At 40.1% G+C, this 18,104-nt stretch overlaps 1 protein-coding gene across 3 annotated transcripts; it reads left to right on the top strand.

Moving 5' to 3' along the window:
• The first annotated feature begins 1,393 nt into the window (after positions 1–1,393).
• Positions 1,394–17,165, top strand: LOC127356137 (transportin-2). 3 transcript variants are annotated; one of them, XM_051387660.1, is made up of 25 exons: positions 1,394–1,511; positions 3,238–3,337; positions 3,637–3,712; positions 4,149–4,298; positions 4,591–4,697; positions 5,421–5,554; positions 5,873–5,954; positions 6,070–6,192; positions 6,454–6,572; positions 7,109–7,169; positions 7,269–7,440; positions 7,800–7,952; positions 8,500–8,725; positions 8,935–9,106; positions 9,233–9,319; positions 9,906–10,013; positions 10,440–10,598; positions 10,681–10,768; positions 10,894–10,992; positions 12,371–12,466; positions 12,581–12,656; positions 12,860–12,959; positions 13,052–13,126; positions 13,659–13,806; positions 14,064–17,165. In XM_051387660.1, exons 2-24 carry the CDS (start codon positions 3,239–3,241, stop codon positions 13,764–13,766), a joined length of 2,670 nt encoding a protein of 889 aa, XP_051243620.1. In that variant the 5' UTR covers positions 1,394–1,511; position 3,238; the 3' UTR covers positions 13,767–13,806; positions 14,064–17,165. The 3 variants fall into 3 exon arrangements, with proteins under 3 accessions (XP_051243620.1, XP_051243619.1, XP_051243621.1); XM_051387659.1 differs by having other exon boundaries at positions 1,406–1,586; XM_051387661.1 differs by lacking the exons at positions 1,394–1,511; positions 3,238–3,337; positions 3,637–3,712; positions 4,149–4,298 and having other exon boundaries at positions 5,395–5,554.
• The last annotated feature ends 939 nt before the right edge of the window (positions 17,166–18,104 follow it).

Raw genomic sequence — 18,104 nt, 5'->3', positions numbered from 1 at the left:
TTTTCCCTTTTACCTACAAATGGACACAGCAGAGCAGCAAAATAAGAAGAATGTGGACTGGCATTGCATTTTGTGTGAAAAGTAAACAAATTAGAATTGTGTAGGATTTTGTGTTTAGTGTTTATATTATCAAGATGTTATTAAACATTTGTGTGAAATTTTGTCATGATTACTGCAGCATTATTAAAGTATAATGAAAATGCTTCACCCATAGCCAGGAAATATTGAGCAATATGTTTTTACAGTAGCTCAAATATAAGAAAATATGGAATCTGGAAGTATAAATATGGGACTTTTATTCTTCAATTTCTCCAGATTGGTACAGTAAAAATGCTTGATATTAAGTATACTTGTAGTCTTAGATGTGCAGAAGTCAAATATACCATCCATAGCCAGGAATTATTGAGCAAAGTGTTTTTACAGTAGCTCAAATATGCAATCTCTAGAGGCATAAATATGAGACTTTTATTTTGGCATTTCTCCACACTGGTGCAGTAAAGATACAGCGCCTTCCTGTAAATGACAACATCCGGTCTCAGAATATGAAACAACAGGCCTTTTTTCCGTTTCTGTTTTCTAGTGATTTTATTTTTTGTTATATGAAATAGAAAATGAAAACCGAATAATTTTTTTAATTTCGCTCATCCCTTTTTGACCATGAAAAAGAAAATCGCCTTGTATTTCAATTTGAATTTTTTGTATTTTAAAACGAAAATCAAATAACCACTCGTTTTCAGTTTTTTAATACCCGTTTCTGAAAGGAAAATCCAATGACCAAAACATACACGGACCAATACGGTACAACATGTATCAGCACAGCTCCTGTACAATCATCACTAAAGTATTACACCTAATACAACACATAAAGCTGCAGTACATGACTCATTTACATATAAATCATCAAGATACACACTGACAGAAGATCAACTGTATATCCTAACCCTGTAATGGAAATGACAGGATTATTATATATATATATATATATATATATATATATATATATATATATATATATATCTTCTAAGCTAATGTCTATATGTACATTTTAGTTTTTTAATTGCAATTTTAGAAATATAAAATGCTAGATACACGTTTAATTTGATCTTTGATTAAAACATTTATTTAAGGCATTTATTATATAAATATATTCTGGTGCAAACAAAACCCCACCCACGCACTGTATGTCTGTTTCTATCAATGTGCACATACGCTGTAACATTATTAAATCAATTATAATTTATTTTTTATTTTGTTAGTAGGCTCACTTTCTTTTGTTGGATGTTTATTTTAAACTTAATTAACCATTATTTTTTTAAACATGACTTAAAAAAAAAAAAAAAAAAAAAGTAATGGGATTCCGGTAAATCTCGCGAAGTTAGCGAAATGTGTACTGAACGGAAGCCGCCATAGGTCAATTTCAGTCGGCGTGCTCATTTGAACAAGAAGAACCGCTACGAAGCGCGGAAGAAGAGCGGCCTAGTACTCATAATTCAACTTTTCAAGTCAATATTGTACGTATAGTATTGTTACGCTTGCACTTTGACAGCCGCTGTAGACACGTTGCATCGATCCGAGCTCCTCATCGGGTAAGCTGATCAGCCAATATCGAACTGTCCGTTACGTAGCGTTAGCTCGGGCTGCTAGCGTTAGCATCGTCAGTGTACGGCTATGCGGACGGATTAGCGGCTAACGCCAGCTACCAAAACGTGTTCACCAAGTTTGTGCCTAATATTGGCTGCCAGGCGTTGTGTGAACCGCGACGGCATACGTCTCCATTCAGATGTTCGATGTTTGTCTTTAAAAGGATGAGTTGATACAAGGGGGTTTTATTTAGATAGCGGATGGCGGTAATTGCCTGTTTCCTTTTTTTTTTTTTTTTTTTTTAACGCCGGGCACATTGTGACCACCCAGCCGGGAACTGCCCTGTCGACCAGGCCTGAGCAAGAAGGGCAACTTTTAGTAGCATCAGGTCGTCTGTAAATAGACATTTGAATTAGTGCCTAACCAACCGGGTACGTTAAACGGTAGTTTATGTAATTTATGGGAGTAAAACCAACCAATGCAGTCCGGTGTGGCTGCTTTTGGTGAAGCACTCGGGCTGCTAGCTCGGAACCAGGAAAGGCGGCCCTGCTACATAGCTACATAGCTAACTTGTTCCCTGACAACTTTTCTCATCCTCCGTCCGACCAACCACAGCTGAATACGACCCCTCGAGTCTCGAGGAGGGGGGTGGGGGGTCCCATGTGCTGCACAGTGCGGTGTTTGAAATTTGAACTAGAAAGATTAAGACTACAAAGCATTTTCTGTAAGTTACACCAACGGGACCGGGTGGCGTGGGGGTGGGGGTGGGATTAACTTGGAGCGGTTAAGCCGGGTCACAGAGATTTTAGCTGGTTGTTTGTCCAATGTCCTCGTTTTTGGTGCTGCAAGCCGATTTCCAATTACAATTTTAGGTGTTGGTGTGCTGGGACTCCCGAGGCCCAACTCTATGGCCCCCTCCGTCCACCTTGAACCTAAACCATGTGCACCTACAGCTTCCTGCATGTACTCTGTGGCTTATTTCTTTTCTCCCTCGGACTATTTTAGTAAATGGATTGATTAGATTGGAAAAATAAGAGTACATGGCGTCTGCAGGTGTTTGGATAACGTTTCAGATTAAGCAGGAGGGGCTTTTTATTAGTATATTACAATGACTGCTTGTGTAGGACCATAAAATTACCTTTTACAGAGACATCTACGTAACATCCAGTGATACAAGGCGTGGTTAAATGCACTACTTCTGCTAATATATAAGTTATGCAAATGAGTTGAGAAGTTTTGCATTAGGAATCTTTTATAGTGTAGTAGGGTTTACTCGCACACAATCAATCTTCATATTGTACTCTGTAAATAAACTGTGTCCTCTCCTAACTTTACGTACGCATGTGGACTTTGGATATGATGCATTAAAAAAAAAACATCTGACTCCCAGTGATGGTGTTTGTATTCATACTGTCTGATCCAGAGACCACATGCTTACATATTTGTTACCTTTACAACTAGTCGGTAATATGAGTAAATTATAAGATTGCACTGGAAAATGTATGGATCTGAATATGCTTTAATTTTTATAATTAACCATTGCACACAGGTGGTTATATTTTTTTACATTTTTTTTTAACTGCATAGTCTTTGACCTAGCAGTCATGGGGAGTTTTGTTTACTGTGTATTAATATTAATTTATGTGTGTTTTTCAGGATGGAGTGGCAGCCAGATGAGCAGGGACTTCAGCAGGTCCTCCAACTCCTCAAAGACTCACAGTCGCCCAACACAGTCACACAGAGAGCTGTCCAACAAGTATCCTACAACAGTGTAATCGGAGGGTGTGCCTAGTAAAGCTAGGAAATTATATTTTAGTACAATGTGCTTCTCTAATGGCATAAGTGATTTTATGTTAGTGCAAAGAATTTCTGTCTGTGTCTTTATTGTTACTACTGCCATATTATCAAGGGCTTGAAATCAGGGATTTTTCTGTAGTTGGGTCTCCCAGCTATAATGTATATGTGACCCATTGGTGATTCCATGTAGAGGAACATGTCATTAAATTGTCAGATACATTACTCGGCAAGTGAAATGGACCTTAACCGCCCTGCTAGAAACTTGAACAACTCAACCAGTTCCCTGACTTCAACAACTATCTCATCTTTGTTCTCACACGACTCAAAACTGAAGGTAAGGAGCGAGATGTGTGCCATTCCTCTCTCAGCCATATATAACACACCCAGAACATTGATCCACAACAATTAAAGTTTAATTAAAGCGAGAAATATATATATTCAGGCTGACACTGCTCTATCTAAGAAAAGTCCCAATCAGTTCCACACGAAATACAAATAAAAGCACTGCTATGTGTTAGATCGTTTTTTTTTGTATTGTCCAATACTACGAGTTTAGTTATAAGTCAGAACTGATATCTGGACAGAAAAAAGGTTGGATTTTACTCTCTGGTTATCAGGCTACATCTGAATAGTCCTCACTAACAATCAGGACTTTGTTAACCTCTGTCCAGTATCATAATAGCTGTGTTTCAAATACACACTGGCATGAAGTTGAGTTAATTACCCTTTGGTGGTTTGTCGCTCATTGTTCTTTCCTCCTTTCTCCTCAGATGAGCCGACTCGCTCTCTGAGCGGTCTGATTCTGAAGAACAATGTTAAGGCCCACTACCAGAACTTCCCCCCAGCAGTTGCAGACTTCATCAAGCAGGAATGTCTCAACAACATTGGCGACCCTTCGCCGCTCATTCGTGCCACCATTGGTGAGTTTGTGTGTTTAGTGGACATTGTATCAGCATGAGGGTTGAATGCCGTTCTCAGTCATCAGTTACTTTGGTGGGCTAGCTTCCATTCACACACACCCAATACACCTACTCCTCCCCCGCCTTCCTCCTTACCCTCTGGACATGATGCATAAAATCACCTGAGTGTCAGTGAAGGTATTTGTATTCATACTGTCTGATCCAGAGCTGCTGCAGAGGCAACTGGTCATTTCTAATTTATAAATCATGATCTGAAGACCATCATCTTCTGTTCCTCTCTTGGTCCTTCTAGGCATCCTGATCACTACTATTGCCTCCAAGGGAGAGCTACAAACATGGCCAGAGCTTCTTCCCCAGCTCTGCAACTTGCTCAACTCAGAAGACTACAACACCTGCGAGGTCTGCACTTCCCCTTTTATATTTTTGTGCTATAAAAAGTACAGTGGTTAGTTTTCTAGACCTACACACCCACACAAATGTTACCTCTGACCGGGTTAATCAGTGTGTATATCTATATTAGAAATGACTAAACATGTAGCAACAGACTAACTCACCCCAGTAGATACCACAAAGCTAACAGGGCGAGATGGCAAATAATTATAGTTTGTACATTTCTCCTGAGAATAGATCTAATTGGTCAAAATAAGTGAAAACACCTGTGTGGGTGTACAGAGCTCTATAAATAAGAAACAAAACAAGAAAGACTAGGATTTTTTTTTTTTATAACGTCCAAAATTTTGAATCATTTGTCAAGTGAGACTTAAACAGAACAGCATTTCACCTCTTCAGCCTCTTGACAGTGATGTGCTCATTTTTATCAAATTTTTGATTTACAATAGGGAACGCACCGGTTATTAATTATTGCTACTCGTGCACACAAAGTACATAATCCAATACATGAGCTATTGTTTGACATATGAAAAATATCCATTGTGAGAAAGATCTATTAACTGAGAGAGGTTCTGCATAAATGACTAAAATCATTTCTTTAAACATTTAGCTGAGTCTGCACATTGGTTCGGTACTGCGGTTGTATTTTCTGATGCAACCTCGTTCTCTCCTCTGTGTCCTGTTTGTTTGCGTTTTGATTTGACAGCCTCTCTGTGTACGTCCGTGTTTTAGGGCTCGTTTGGAGCACTGCAGAAGATCTGCGAGGACTCGTCGGAGCTGCTGGATAGTGACGCTCTGAACAGACCCCTCAACATTATGATTCCCAAATTCCTTCAGTTCTTCAAGCACTGCAGCCCCAAGATTAGGTACAGGAACAAAAGCGACTGGTTTCTGATTCTGTCATTAGCGTCTGGGTGTGATGCATAATAACATCTGACTGACTGTGAAGGTGTTTGTATTCATACTGTCTGATCCAGATTTTCACTTAACCCCTCACATTGGTGAATTAGTTAGTGACATTAATTGCTAATAGGATTAAATTAGAACTCTCAAGACAACTCTTAGAGGGTACCCTGTAAGCATAGTCCACTAATTTCCCCCAGTATAAACACAAATCCCATTTATTTAACAATAATCCACCTCTCAGGTTGACTCAACTGTTAATGTTCCTCCTCTCCCTATAGGTCCCATGCCATAGCCTGTGTGAACCAGTTCATCATTGGCAGAGCCCAGGCTCTAATGGACCATATTGACACCTTCATAGAGGTAAGCTGTGTGTATGTATAGCAGAGCTGTGTAATTAAACCAGGACTTCCTGTCTGTGTCCACCCATTTTCTTGAGTTTTTTTAAATTATTTTTTCCCCTCATCTGCCCTATTAGAGCCTGTTTGCGCTGGCAGCAGATGAGGACTCTGAGGTTCGAAAGAATGTTTGCCGAGCCCTGGTCATGTTGCTGGAGGTCCGCATTGACCGCCTCATCCCCCACATGCACAGCATCATCCAGGTAAGTGTTAGAAAACCTCCCGATCAACTGTAGGCCTGTTGTACGTTTGTATACATAGATGTGGAAGTCTGTCTTGCATCTGGAAATGATGACACACCCAGCTCATTGATTTACAATGATACCCAAAGTTCCTATATTTTCTGATCCAGATTCGGCTGTGTGCTACTCGATTGCATAACAGTTGTGGTTTTCTTTCAATCACCGCTTTATTTTTTGATATTGTGTCAGCTCACACGTTTTCCCCCCCCTCATCTCCTGCAGTACATGCTGCAGAGAACCCAGGACCCCGATGAGAACGTGGCTCTGGAGGCCTGTGAATTTTGGCTGACTTTGGCAGAGCAACCTATCTGTAAGGAGATGCTGTCTGGACACCTGGTGCAGTGAGTAGCATATTAACTACTGTTACTGTATTGTTTGTTCTGATTATGCAAGATAACAAAAGTATATTCTGTGCTAGTGTGATCTATTCTTTTACACTTAAAGATTTAGATGTCACGATACTAGAAATTTAGTAGTCGATACCAATACCAGTGAAATTCCACAATTCTTGATACTAAGTTGATACCATGGTCAAAATGTCTCATTTCCCTACAACCAAGCTGTTCCATAGTGTTTTTTAGATCTACTATATTAATAATATGATATATGTTGCACTTAATTGCCCTCTTGTACATGTTATTCTTCTTCCTGTGGTATTTAATGGCAGACTAGAATATTTGTAGGCGTATATGTGGTCAGGCCCAAAGAATTTCAGTTCTCGTGATGTCCCTAGTCACAATAAAAGTTGAACTTTTGCTATAGCTTCTCTAAACGCCCAGGTCTCAGATGTAGTACTGAATCAACCCCATATCAATTTGTACATGAGGTTTGTTGGCTGTTTCACCAAGCAAGTCTCCTCCTTCTCTCCTCCTTATAGACTGACACCTATCTTGGTAAATGGGATGAAGTATTCAGAGATAGACATCATACTATTAAAGGTAAGCTCTCTTTCCTCTTGTACTGTTTTACAGGACCTACACGTTTAGAAATATGCTTTTATATGATGCATAGCTGAAGTGAAATTTGTGTCTGTCCAGGGAGATGTGGAGGAGGACGAGGCAGTTCCAGATAGTGATCAGGACATAAAGCCCCGTTTCCACAAGTCGCGCACAGTCACCTTGCAGCACGAAGGAGGGGAGGGCGAGGAGGGTGAGGACATTGAAGAAGATGATGACGATGATGACGACACGCTGTCTGACTGGAACCTGCGTAAGTGATTGAGAAATGCTGTTACAGTGATTTGCCAAAATATGGAAAGAGGCTTTCTGGTGACTTTGCAGGCTGTTTTACATTTTGTCAGGCTTTAGGTCTGAATCCACCTCGTGTCCTTGGCGTATCTTCTCTAGTCTTTCATGTCTCTCTCTGCAGGTTGCACATTCATTTTAATAAAAGTAGAATGTTAGAAAAACACTGGAGAGAGAACCTTGTTTGAATAGCTCAGGTGTCAAGTATATTTAATTTTAAGAAAACTAAAACACCTGCTGTCAGGTCACCTGATTAATAAAACAAAAACCAGCAGGTTGAGGATTTAAGGGAGATTGTAATTGGGTTTTTCTTTTTTGATGTAGGAAAGTGTTCAGCTGCAGCACTGGACGTGCTGGCTAACGTGTTCCGCGACGAGCTGCTGCCCCACCTCCTGCCTCTCCTGAAAGGCCTGCTCTTCCACCCCGACTGGGTCATCAAGGAGTCTGGCATCCTGGTGTTGGGGGCTATAGCTGAGGGTAAGTTGTCACCAAAACAAGAGATTTCTTATCAGATCTGACAGATTGTTGTCTCTAATCCTTGTTATTTTAAGTGTCTTGTGTAATTGCTTGTTTACAGGCACAGAAATGTATTTGAATGTTGTTCAACAGCTTTGGAGTTGTTATATGTCCATGTAGTTAGGTGTGGGAGAACAATTTTTGCATCTGGAAATGATGAAAAACCCAGCTCATTGATTTACAATGATACCCAAAGTTCCTATATTTTCTGATCCAGATATGCCAATGTGCTGCGCTGCGTTTTCTCCCCTACTCTGTGTGAACTTTTCTCATCTCCTGTTGTACATGCTGCAGAGACCCAGGACCCTGATGAGAATGTGGCACTTAGGCTCTTTATTGCAATTCAAGATATAGAAGGCTCATGTGCAACTATGTACCTATCAGCACTGAGATCAGAATTAAGGCACAGTGCAGCAAGTTAACATAAACAAAGTACATCTGCGTATTATAGTAGAGAGACTAATATATGTTACTCTCCTTTTGTTATTCGCTCCTCTCCAACCCTCAGGTTGCATGCAGGGCATGGTGCCCTACCTGCCGGAACTGATCCCCCACCTCATCCAGTGTCTTTGCGACAAAAAGGCCCTTGTGCGCTCCATTGCCTGTTGGACCCTGAGTCGCTATGCACATTGGGTGGTCTCCCAGCCGCCCGACTCCTACCTCAAACCGCTTATGACAGAGCTTCTTAAACGTATCCTGGACGGCAACAAGAGGGTGCAGGAGGCTGCCTGCAGGTAAGCAGCTTCACACGCCTCCTGTCTTTTGTGTGTGGATATGATGAAACACCCAGCTCATTGATCAACAATGATACACTTTGTTCCTATAATTTTCTGATCCACATCCTATATTATCATTCTTAAACTGAAATACATGTATATAGGACTGCATTTTTATGTTTCTAATATTGATATGCCCCCCTTTTCCTTCATCTTGCCTTTCTTAGTGCGTTTGCCACCCTGGAGGAGGAAGCATGCACAGAGCTGGTGCCATACCTGAGCTTTATCCTGGACACGCTGGTGTTTGCGTTTGGGAAGTACCAGCACAAGAATCTCCTTATTCTTTACGATGCCATAGGAACTCTGGCAGACTCAGTGGGTCACCACCTTAATCAGCCTGTAAGTGCCTGTGAAATTAATTTAGACCTGCGCTATGCATGTTTCACCATGTGCAAGAACAATCTTCTCATCCAACTCAGCAAAAAATGAGGAAAACTAAAACTTGGTGTTTATATTGTTTCTCAGGAGTACATTCAGAAGTTGATGCCCCCACTTATTGCCAAGTGGAACGAGCTGAAGGATGAAGACAAAGATCTCTTCCCACTACTAGAGGTGAGAAGTTTATTTTTAAGGCAATACTTGCACCACAAGATGTTTTTATTCAGGCACATTTTTCTGAAAACAGACTCTTTTTACATTGTAATTGCTCTTTCACACTTTAGTTCACACCGTCTACTAAAAACCAGTGCGCAGTACCTGGATATGATGAAACACCCAGCTCATTGACACAAAATGATACATTTTGTTCCTAATATTTTCTGATCCAGATGTCGCACACCTCGTGCTGAGTGCATTCAGGTTTACATTGTGCTTGTATGCAAACTGGTCTGCAGGGCTGTGTAAACCACACTGGCTTTGTCTTTCCTGTGTCATTTTGATTGTGGTTCTTGGAACTTGGCAGAACACTACAGTTAACGCCTGGTAGAACAGTTGTCTTATCGCTGTAGTCGTGTACAAATCTATTTCAAACTGTTCTTTAACACGGAAACAACACAAAAGAAATCATTTGCTTTAAGGAGTCTCTCCTGCCAAAAACAATTACATTAATAAAGGTTTTGACTACTTTTTAGGTAATTTATTGTGCAGGCAACAAACTGTACGTCTGTGTTTCTACAAGTCATCTTTGTGTTTCTTCCAGTGTCTGTCGTCAGTAGCCACCGCCCTGCAGAGTGGGTTCCTGCCTTACTGTGAACCTGTCTATCAGCGCTGTGTCACACTAGTCCAGAAGACACTAGCTCAGGCAATGGTGAGTGGAAACACATGCATGCATACATAAAATTTACAGGGTTCATACAAAGTCATGAAAGTACTTAATTTTAAACTTTGTCTTCAAGGGTAGGATTATGCTTGAATTTGAATATGCTCCTTGAAAAATGCTTGATTTTCGACATAATCTGGTGTTTCATTTACAAAATCATGTGTATCATGTAAACCAAAAATCGTTTTAATATTTGAAATTACACAATCTCGTCTATTTGTTGTCTCCTGGCGTGTTCACTTATTCATAGCTTAAAATAGCTAGCTAAAAGTATTCTGTAAGCTTTCTTTTTCTCAGTTGCCTTTTTGGTAATGATGTGATGATAAAGGCTCTTGAGAGTCTGGAAATGTTTGGTTTTGAAAGTACTTGAAAAATGCTTAAATTTTACAAGAAATGTATGTTCTGTCTGTACAGATGTACAACCAGCATCCAGACCAGTATGAGGCTCCTGACAAGGATTTTATGATTGTGGCCTTGGACCTGCTGAGCGGACTGGCTGAAGGTTTGGGGGGTCATGTGGAGCAGCTAGTGGCCCGCTCAAACATCATGACTCTGCTTTTCCAGTGCATGCAGGTATGAGGGAGTGTGTTTTGCAGTTTATTTCCATATATTTATTGTACATGTATAACACTACAGTGTCTGGTTCGTGTTGCAGGATACTATGCCTGAGGTGAGGCAAAGCTCCTTCGCTCTGCTTGGTGATCTAACCAAGGCGTGTTTCCTCCATGTTAAGCCCTGCATTGGTGAGTGTGCTTCATCAAAGCGCTGAGTAATTCGGTCCACGAGTAGATTGAATTACTTCACCGTTCCTTTACTCTCTGTATATTGCTTGTATTGTAACCACTTTGTGTCCATGTCCTCCTATCAGCTGAGTTCATGCCCATCCTGGGGCTCAACCTGAATCCAGAGTTTATCTCTGTGTGTAACAATGCCACCTGGGCCATTGGAGAGATCTCCATGCAAATGGGTGAGTTTTTAGTTTTTTGCTTTGTTTTTTGCTTTTACAAATTGTTGCATTCACTGAAAACAAGTGCCCAGTATCTGGAAATGATGAAACACCCAGCTCATTGAAACACAATGATACATTTTGTTCCTATTATTTTCTGATCCAGATATCGCACACCTCATGCATCCTCATGTTTCTCTAGGTGACAGATTAGTTTTGCAGTTTTCTGCAGTTCACTCCTGGCAGAACAGTTGTCTGTAGCTGTAGACTGTAGCTGTACAAGATTATTTATTGCTAATTCTTGCCTTCATTGGACAGGGGAAGAATCAGAAAGGAAACGGGGAGATAGAGGGTTATGACATGCAACAAAGGTTGCCAGCTGGAAACAAACCAAAGACTGTAGCAACCGTGTGGCCATGTGGCATTCTCTGTAACCATTCAGCTACCAAAGCGCTCCATGTACAAATCCTCTTTAGTCCATTATATGCAATTAGGATTTTGGCGTACCTTGCCTGATTTGTGAAAGTGGGTCATGCAGTGTGCTGTTCCTCTTTGGTCTGTCTTAACACTTGTGCCATCAAATGGTACAGCACTGAGAAAAAAAAAACAGCCTTATCTTGCTTGCACATTGTGTGAGCATGTGTGTGCGTGGATGCATGCCTTGCAAGCCATTGCACATGATTCAGTCAGCCCAGTGACACACTGTGATCTCCTTACAGGCACAAGTATCAAGCAGCAAACAAGGGATTGTCCTGGTGAGCAGGTCTTTCAGACCAAAGACTGCAAAATCAAATGAGCTTCTTCTTTTACAGATGTTGATACTTGCCCCCCCCCTTTTTTTTTTTTTTTTTTAAACTATCTGCTAAAAAATCACCCAAAGACTGTACAGTTATTTTAGTTTAGCTCGGGCCACATTTGCCTTTGTTGAGGCAATTGAATTTGCGGACACCTTAACACAACGATGGCAGCTGTTGTACGGGTTGAATTTATCCTGTAACAAAAGGAGATATAGTACAGAATATTGGTCACTCTGCAGCAGCATTCAATGGATAAAGCACTCTGTCCAACCATTACTGTTCAGACCACTTTTTATTAGTGATCAAGTCATCCGCCTGTGTTTTTAATATATTTGAACCTACCTGTGTCCTTGATGGTTGGTTTGACTTTTAAAGGCCATTAAAGCTTCTCAGTCAGTTTCTTACTAATGGAGTTGGTGATCTACCATAGTTAAACAGGTTTGCTTATTTCACGAGAGTTTCCTTTGTTTTTCTCTGTGCTCCTCTTACCGGTGGGTGGCGATCAGTGTCTCAAGCCTGATGGGCATCAAAGTTAAGTGTAACATTTTGACTGTTTGTTCACACGTTTGATGGCGTGCTTGCTCTTTACTGTGTGTCTTCAGGTGCAGAGATGCAGCCTTATGTGGGCATGGTTCTGCCTCACCTTGTGGAAATCATCAATAGACCCAACACACCCAAGACTCTGCTGGAAAACACAGGTACACACATGGACCTACATGCACTGAATCAGTCGGAGATTTGTTTCAAACATTGTAAAGCATCTGATGGTCACATTTTAAGAGTTAAAGTGAATTGTTTTTTCTTTTGTGCAGCCATTACGATCGGCAGGCTGGGTTACGTCTGTCCCCAGGAAGTGGCGCCACAGCTGCAGCAATTCATTAGACCATGGTGAGTCACATGTGTGAACAGTATCTGAATGTCATGAAATACCCAGCTTAATGATTTAGAATAAATATATTAATTTCTTTTCTAGGCCAAATCCAAAGAACTTAGAAAGAACTTACATTTGCAGGAAACTTGAGTAATTTAAAGTCCCATAGCAGAGGAGTGATTTAATTTAATACTTTCCACTTTGGTTTATCTCTTCTCAGGTGCACATCATTGAGGAACATCAGAGATAACGAGGAGAAGGATTCGGCCTTCCGGGGAATCTGTGTGATGATCGGCGTCAACCCTGCAGGGGTGGTGCAGGTGAGACGAGGGGCTTTAAAAGCTGTTGGAGCTACAGAGGTTAGATAGATAAGCCTCACTGTGTAATGAACTAACACGTTCTTCCTGTCCAGGACTTCATTTTCTTCTGTGACGCTGTGGCCTCCTGGGTCAACCCCAAGGATGACCTGAGGGACATGTTTTATAAGGTGAGTGCCTCATGAAAAGGAATACCATATCCCTGCTCCCATCTTGTCAGACACATTGAGCTTGATGGATGGATTCTATTATTTTAGATGACCTGGTGTTTTAATTGAAATGATCCCTCCCCAAGTGTAGCTCTTGCTCACCCACACTCTGTGATGATCACTTATCAGACATTCGAAATCTGATTACAAGGTGTGGATGATTTTTAAATCTGAGACGTGCGGGTAGATCTTGCTGTTTGGGGAGGCAGAGCAGTTATTACTTAAAGGTCCAGTATAAAACATTTAGGAGGGTCTATTGGCAGGAATTATATATAATATAAATAAGTTTTGTTTTTAGTAGCTGAGGTGATCAACTGTGTCCAGTGGGTGTTGGTAAATGACAAACATCCACTGTTTGTTGGATGGATGTTTGAACCCCACCCCTGAACGTTGATTGTCCACTCATAGAAACTACACCTCAAATTCATCCTTTAACCTACTATTTTCGATATTCACTCGGCCTCCATGGCTGTTTTCTGTTTTCATTTCCAAGATCTTGCATGGCTTCAAGGACCAGGTTGGGGAAGAGAACTGGCAGCAGTTCTCTGAGCAGTTTCCTCCTCTGTTGAAGGAGCGCCTGTCGGCCTGCTACGGTGTCTAACCAACCACCCCCTGGTCCACACAGGACACCAACCTGTTAGGTATGTTCTGCAAACTTCTCAGCAACCTTACCCCCCAGACCCCCTTTCTGGAAGTGATGAAAATCCCAGCTCATTGATAAGCAGTGATACATTTTGTTCCCAAAATATATTTTCTGATCCAGAATCACACTTTTCACTCACACCGCTTCATCCTTTTATCCCATGAACCATTCACACCAGCTCTACGTTTACTAGTTGTTCATGTAATGTGATTTTTTTTTTAATCTATTTTCTCCGTTCCTCTGTTTGTCTTTTAGGTTAATGTAGGGGAGGGTTACTGGGGAACTCATTGCACTGCCCAGATTGTGGGGGAGAAACAAGAGCTGGAGGGATGTGACTGGCCTTGATCCTCCACTCAGCGGATGGCCCCCTTTCCCCCCGCGCCCTGTGTGTCTCTGTAAGGGAGGGTGGGAGGAGGGTGGTGGGTGTGGGAGGGTAAACTGGGGATATACATATACCTCTCGGATGAAACGCCTCACTAAATCCAACACACTCAAAAGTGACTTTCGCCAACAGCACCGCAGGGATCCTAGGTAGATGAGGACAAAAATAGGGGCTGGCTTTGACCTCCCCTCCTCGATTCGATTATTCTGTTAAGATAGGTGACAGCTGGGAGGGGAGGGGGGGGGCGGGGGTTGTCAGATAGGTACATAAAACGGAATTATCTGAACCAGCATATGGTGCCACAGTCCCAAATACCACACTGCACGTAGTCCGAGAATGACTTGCACATGACTCGTTATTTACTAAACAGAGATGCCATTCTCTGTTTCCTGCCCAGGGACTACAGATGTAAATGAGCCTATAGCTAACTCTGGTACAGCTAAAAAGCTGTGCACTGTCCCTGTCAAATAAATAAAATAATAAAACATGTAGATGAGTTTAAACAGGCTCTTGCCAGAGGCTATACACACACAAAAAAAACATGAGACGCTTTAACTATGTAACTGCAGGAAATGTGCACAAATGTTTTGCACCTTTTATGGCGAAATTGCAAAAACAATTTGGGGTGCATATACATGGGTCTTTATTCTCTTTTCACATGTACATTTAGCAGAGTTTAAGTTCCTTCCTCTTCCTGTGGTTGCTGAATTCCTCTTGAATCATAGGTTTCTTTGTTTCCCCTCATTTGAGGCCAAAAAAAAAGATGCATTAGGTCTGTTCTCTAAGGTTTTACCACCGCAGTACCAAGTTATTGCATGGCATATGATCACCTCTTAAGTGACGCATGTTTGAGTGTATGTCTGTCTTGTTGCCCACTTGATTTATTACATTAATTGTCAGTATGGGGAGGCTGCCATAATTTGAATATGTCCGTGCTTGGTTCTTTTGTCCTCCCATTCATCCATATTGTCTAATCAATGTCCCTATAGTTAAATGGAGACTGTGTGTGAAGACCAACTATAGGTAGATTTAATACAGGAATCGACTCATGTCCTATTGTTTAGAGAAATCACTCATTGCAACAAGAGTTCAAATACTGTTGAGAATCCTTTTTGCTGCTGCTGCTTCGTTTTTAGAGTATTTACGAAACGGACTTAATGAGAGCGATAAGACATCACCAAGAATGAATTGGTTCTTACTGATATAAATGCACTTTTTTTCTTTTGTAAGAAATTTAGAATTTCAAATGTAAGACGTACAGTAATAATATACTGATCTTGAGATAGTTTTTTTTTTTTTTTTGATAAGTGATTTTAGGACTGTTAATGGCTTGCTAAAGTAAGCATAATGATGATAATGTTAAGCAATGGTAAAATGACTAGGGTAAGACTTGAGGCCTCTTAACATAGTTAGTTTTATAATGTAGCTCCTTTTTTAAAAATGGATTGAAAAGGATTTAAGAGGGGGGGAGACATCTTAATGACAGTATTTTGGATCCATGTCCCAGTGCACCTGTCAATCCATATGTGTTTCGAGGATGTCTCTTTCATCAAAGCTTTTTGTTAAACGATGGCTGCTTGAGCCATCAAGGCTTCTCCTTGTCATGAACATTGCATGCTTTTCAACGAGTCTTGCTCCTTTTTTTTAGTCATTTTATAACAGGTCCGTTTGGAGGGATCTACCTTATAAGAGCTTTGTCAATGGAAAATGCAACTCGCTGCTGGATTAATAAGGTACTTCTCCAGCTTCTGATCAAACTAGTGATTGTTGCCATATATTCACCCGTCAATACTGTGTAGGATATGCCTGGGAATACACTGACTCCGAGTCCTAATAGTTCTCCCCATGACACTGGTTAGTTTATGAGAGTGGTCTTTATCCAGCTTTATCTTTTAGTCATTGTCCATAGTGGACGGTTGTAATGGAAGTGTGTATGGCTGTTTGCCTGTTGGTGTTTAACTATAAAGGTGTATACGCGAGTACCGCTTAGATGTAACTTTGCACCAGCCCTACAAATAAAGTTATGTCCAGGGCATAGTTTGAGTCACGCCTGAGACGACGTGGCCACTGGGGAGTATCAACATTTGCCTGAAGATGAAAACTGTCACTAATTTGGGGGGAAACACCAAAATCTTTCCCTTTCTGAGAATAACGTTTTCGTGAATATCTGCTCACATCAATAGATTATGAATTTTATAGAATAAGATTTGATGTGTTTTTTTTTTTTTTTTTTCCTCAAACCATCGTGACATGGAGTTTTCTTTTTGTAGCACAAGTGTTACCAATGTGTGCAAGTATTGAGATATGAAGTGGCCACTCATTGATCACAGGCTGGACAGATGTTCACGGAGCAGCAGCTGGTGAAGCATTAATTACCAGAATGTTTGAGAAGGATGCAGCTCCTGTGCCACAAAGAATCGGTAAAAAAAAAAGTTGAGACTTTACCACTCCTCGCTATGTTGCGATACACTAAGCTATATACAGTAAGGTAAATTTAAATGCAAGTTGTCCACAGGTTATTTTTTTTAATTTTTTATTTTGATGCTCATGTGACAGTCTTTTTTTTGGTTTGTTTTTATTTATTTTTTGTTTTTGATTTGTTTTATTTTGTTTTTATTTTTTTGTGCTCCAGTGGCACAAATTGTTTTGGACTTTAAAAGTTTTTTTTTCTTTTTTTTTTATTCTTTTTGTTTAAAGAATAATTTGTTTTCGTTGTTTTATAGCGGACCATTTGATTATGTCAAATTTGATGTGGTTGGACTGAAGGAGAGTCGGTGCTTGGTGCATACCTGTAGGGAAGAATGTGGAAAACTAATTCATAACTTTGTTTCAATCTGATATCAAGGCTGGCAATTGAATTTGATGTAGTACCTTTTCTTTTTTGCTCAACTGTGGTGCAGGTGGGATGTTATCTGATGTATCCCTTTTTATTTAATTTTTTGTGAATAGGGGAAAATAAATTTTTTTTCTATTAAGCTTTGTGTCGACTGGAAAATTTGTCTTGTGTGACTGAAACTTTATCTGTGTGGGTCAGACTAGAAACCACGTAATCTCTACGCATGTTACCACCCTCATTTGGCAAATAAAGTGACATTTGAGTATAACTCCGACATGGAGTTCAGACTAAAAAAAAGCTGTCTGAGGTCCAATTTAGACCAATGGGAAGCTCATTCAAGTTGACAATGTAGAGTTAAGTAAATGTCTGATGGCCACTATAAAAAAACATTTTGATTTAAGTATTTACACAACCTTTTAACTTAACAGTTTCTATTACTTAAGGATGAAAGAATATTAGTTGTATATATTTATATATCCAGCACTTTGAACAACTCAACCTTTATAGATAACTGCTTGTTATCACAACAATTTAAGTATATTTGTAACAGATGTAGATCATACTGTAGAATATTTTGCCTCTACAATTTTCTTCTAGCTAACATAAGAATTACAAGGGTATTTGAAAGCTTTAAACCAACAGAATTTAAACAAGTGGGCTAGTTAAAGTACAAACACCACACTGAAAATACTCTACTACAAGCTTAAAGAAAAAGTATGTGAATTATTATCAAAAAAATTTACTTTAAAGTATCACAAAGTACTCTTTACGCAGTAAAATGCTTCCTGTCAGAATTTTACTATTATATCAAGTTTTTGGATTAATATTACTGCTGCATTATTGTGTATGCTGCACTAATTTTAACTACTTTGTATATTGTTGGGTTTAGTCTATAGCAATGCATCATATTCTATAAGATCATATTTATAGCATCACTGTCCTGTGAGAATTATGTATCTTCTATTTTCAACTTTGTGACAATTCATTTTCAAGATAATCCAAGAGGGATTTTAAATGGGATTTTAAATAGTTTCTGTAGTTTAAGAAGTAAGTGTTCCTCAACCCATAAAGGAACACT

The sequence above is a fragment of the Dicentrarchus labrax genome, unplaced genomic scaffold, assembly GCF_905237075.1.
Source record: "Dicentrarchus labrax unplaced genomic scaffold, dlabrax2021, whole genome shotgun sequence".
Taxonomy (NCBI): domain Eukaryota; kingdom Metazoa; phylum Chordata; class Actinopteri; family Moronidae; genus Dicentrarchus; species Dicentrarchus labrax.
Note: the sequence above shows the minus strand (reverse complement) of the source record. Positions and strands in the feature narration are given on the sequence as shown.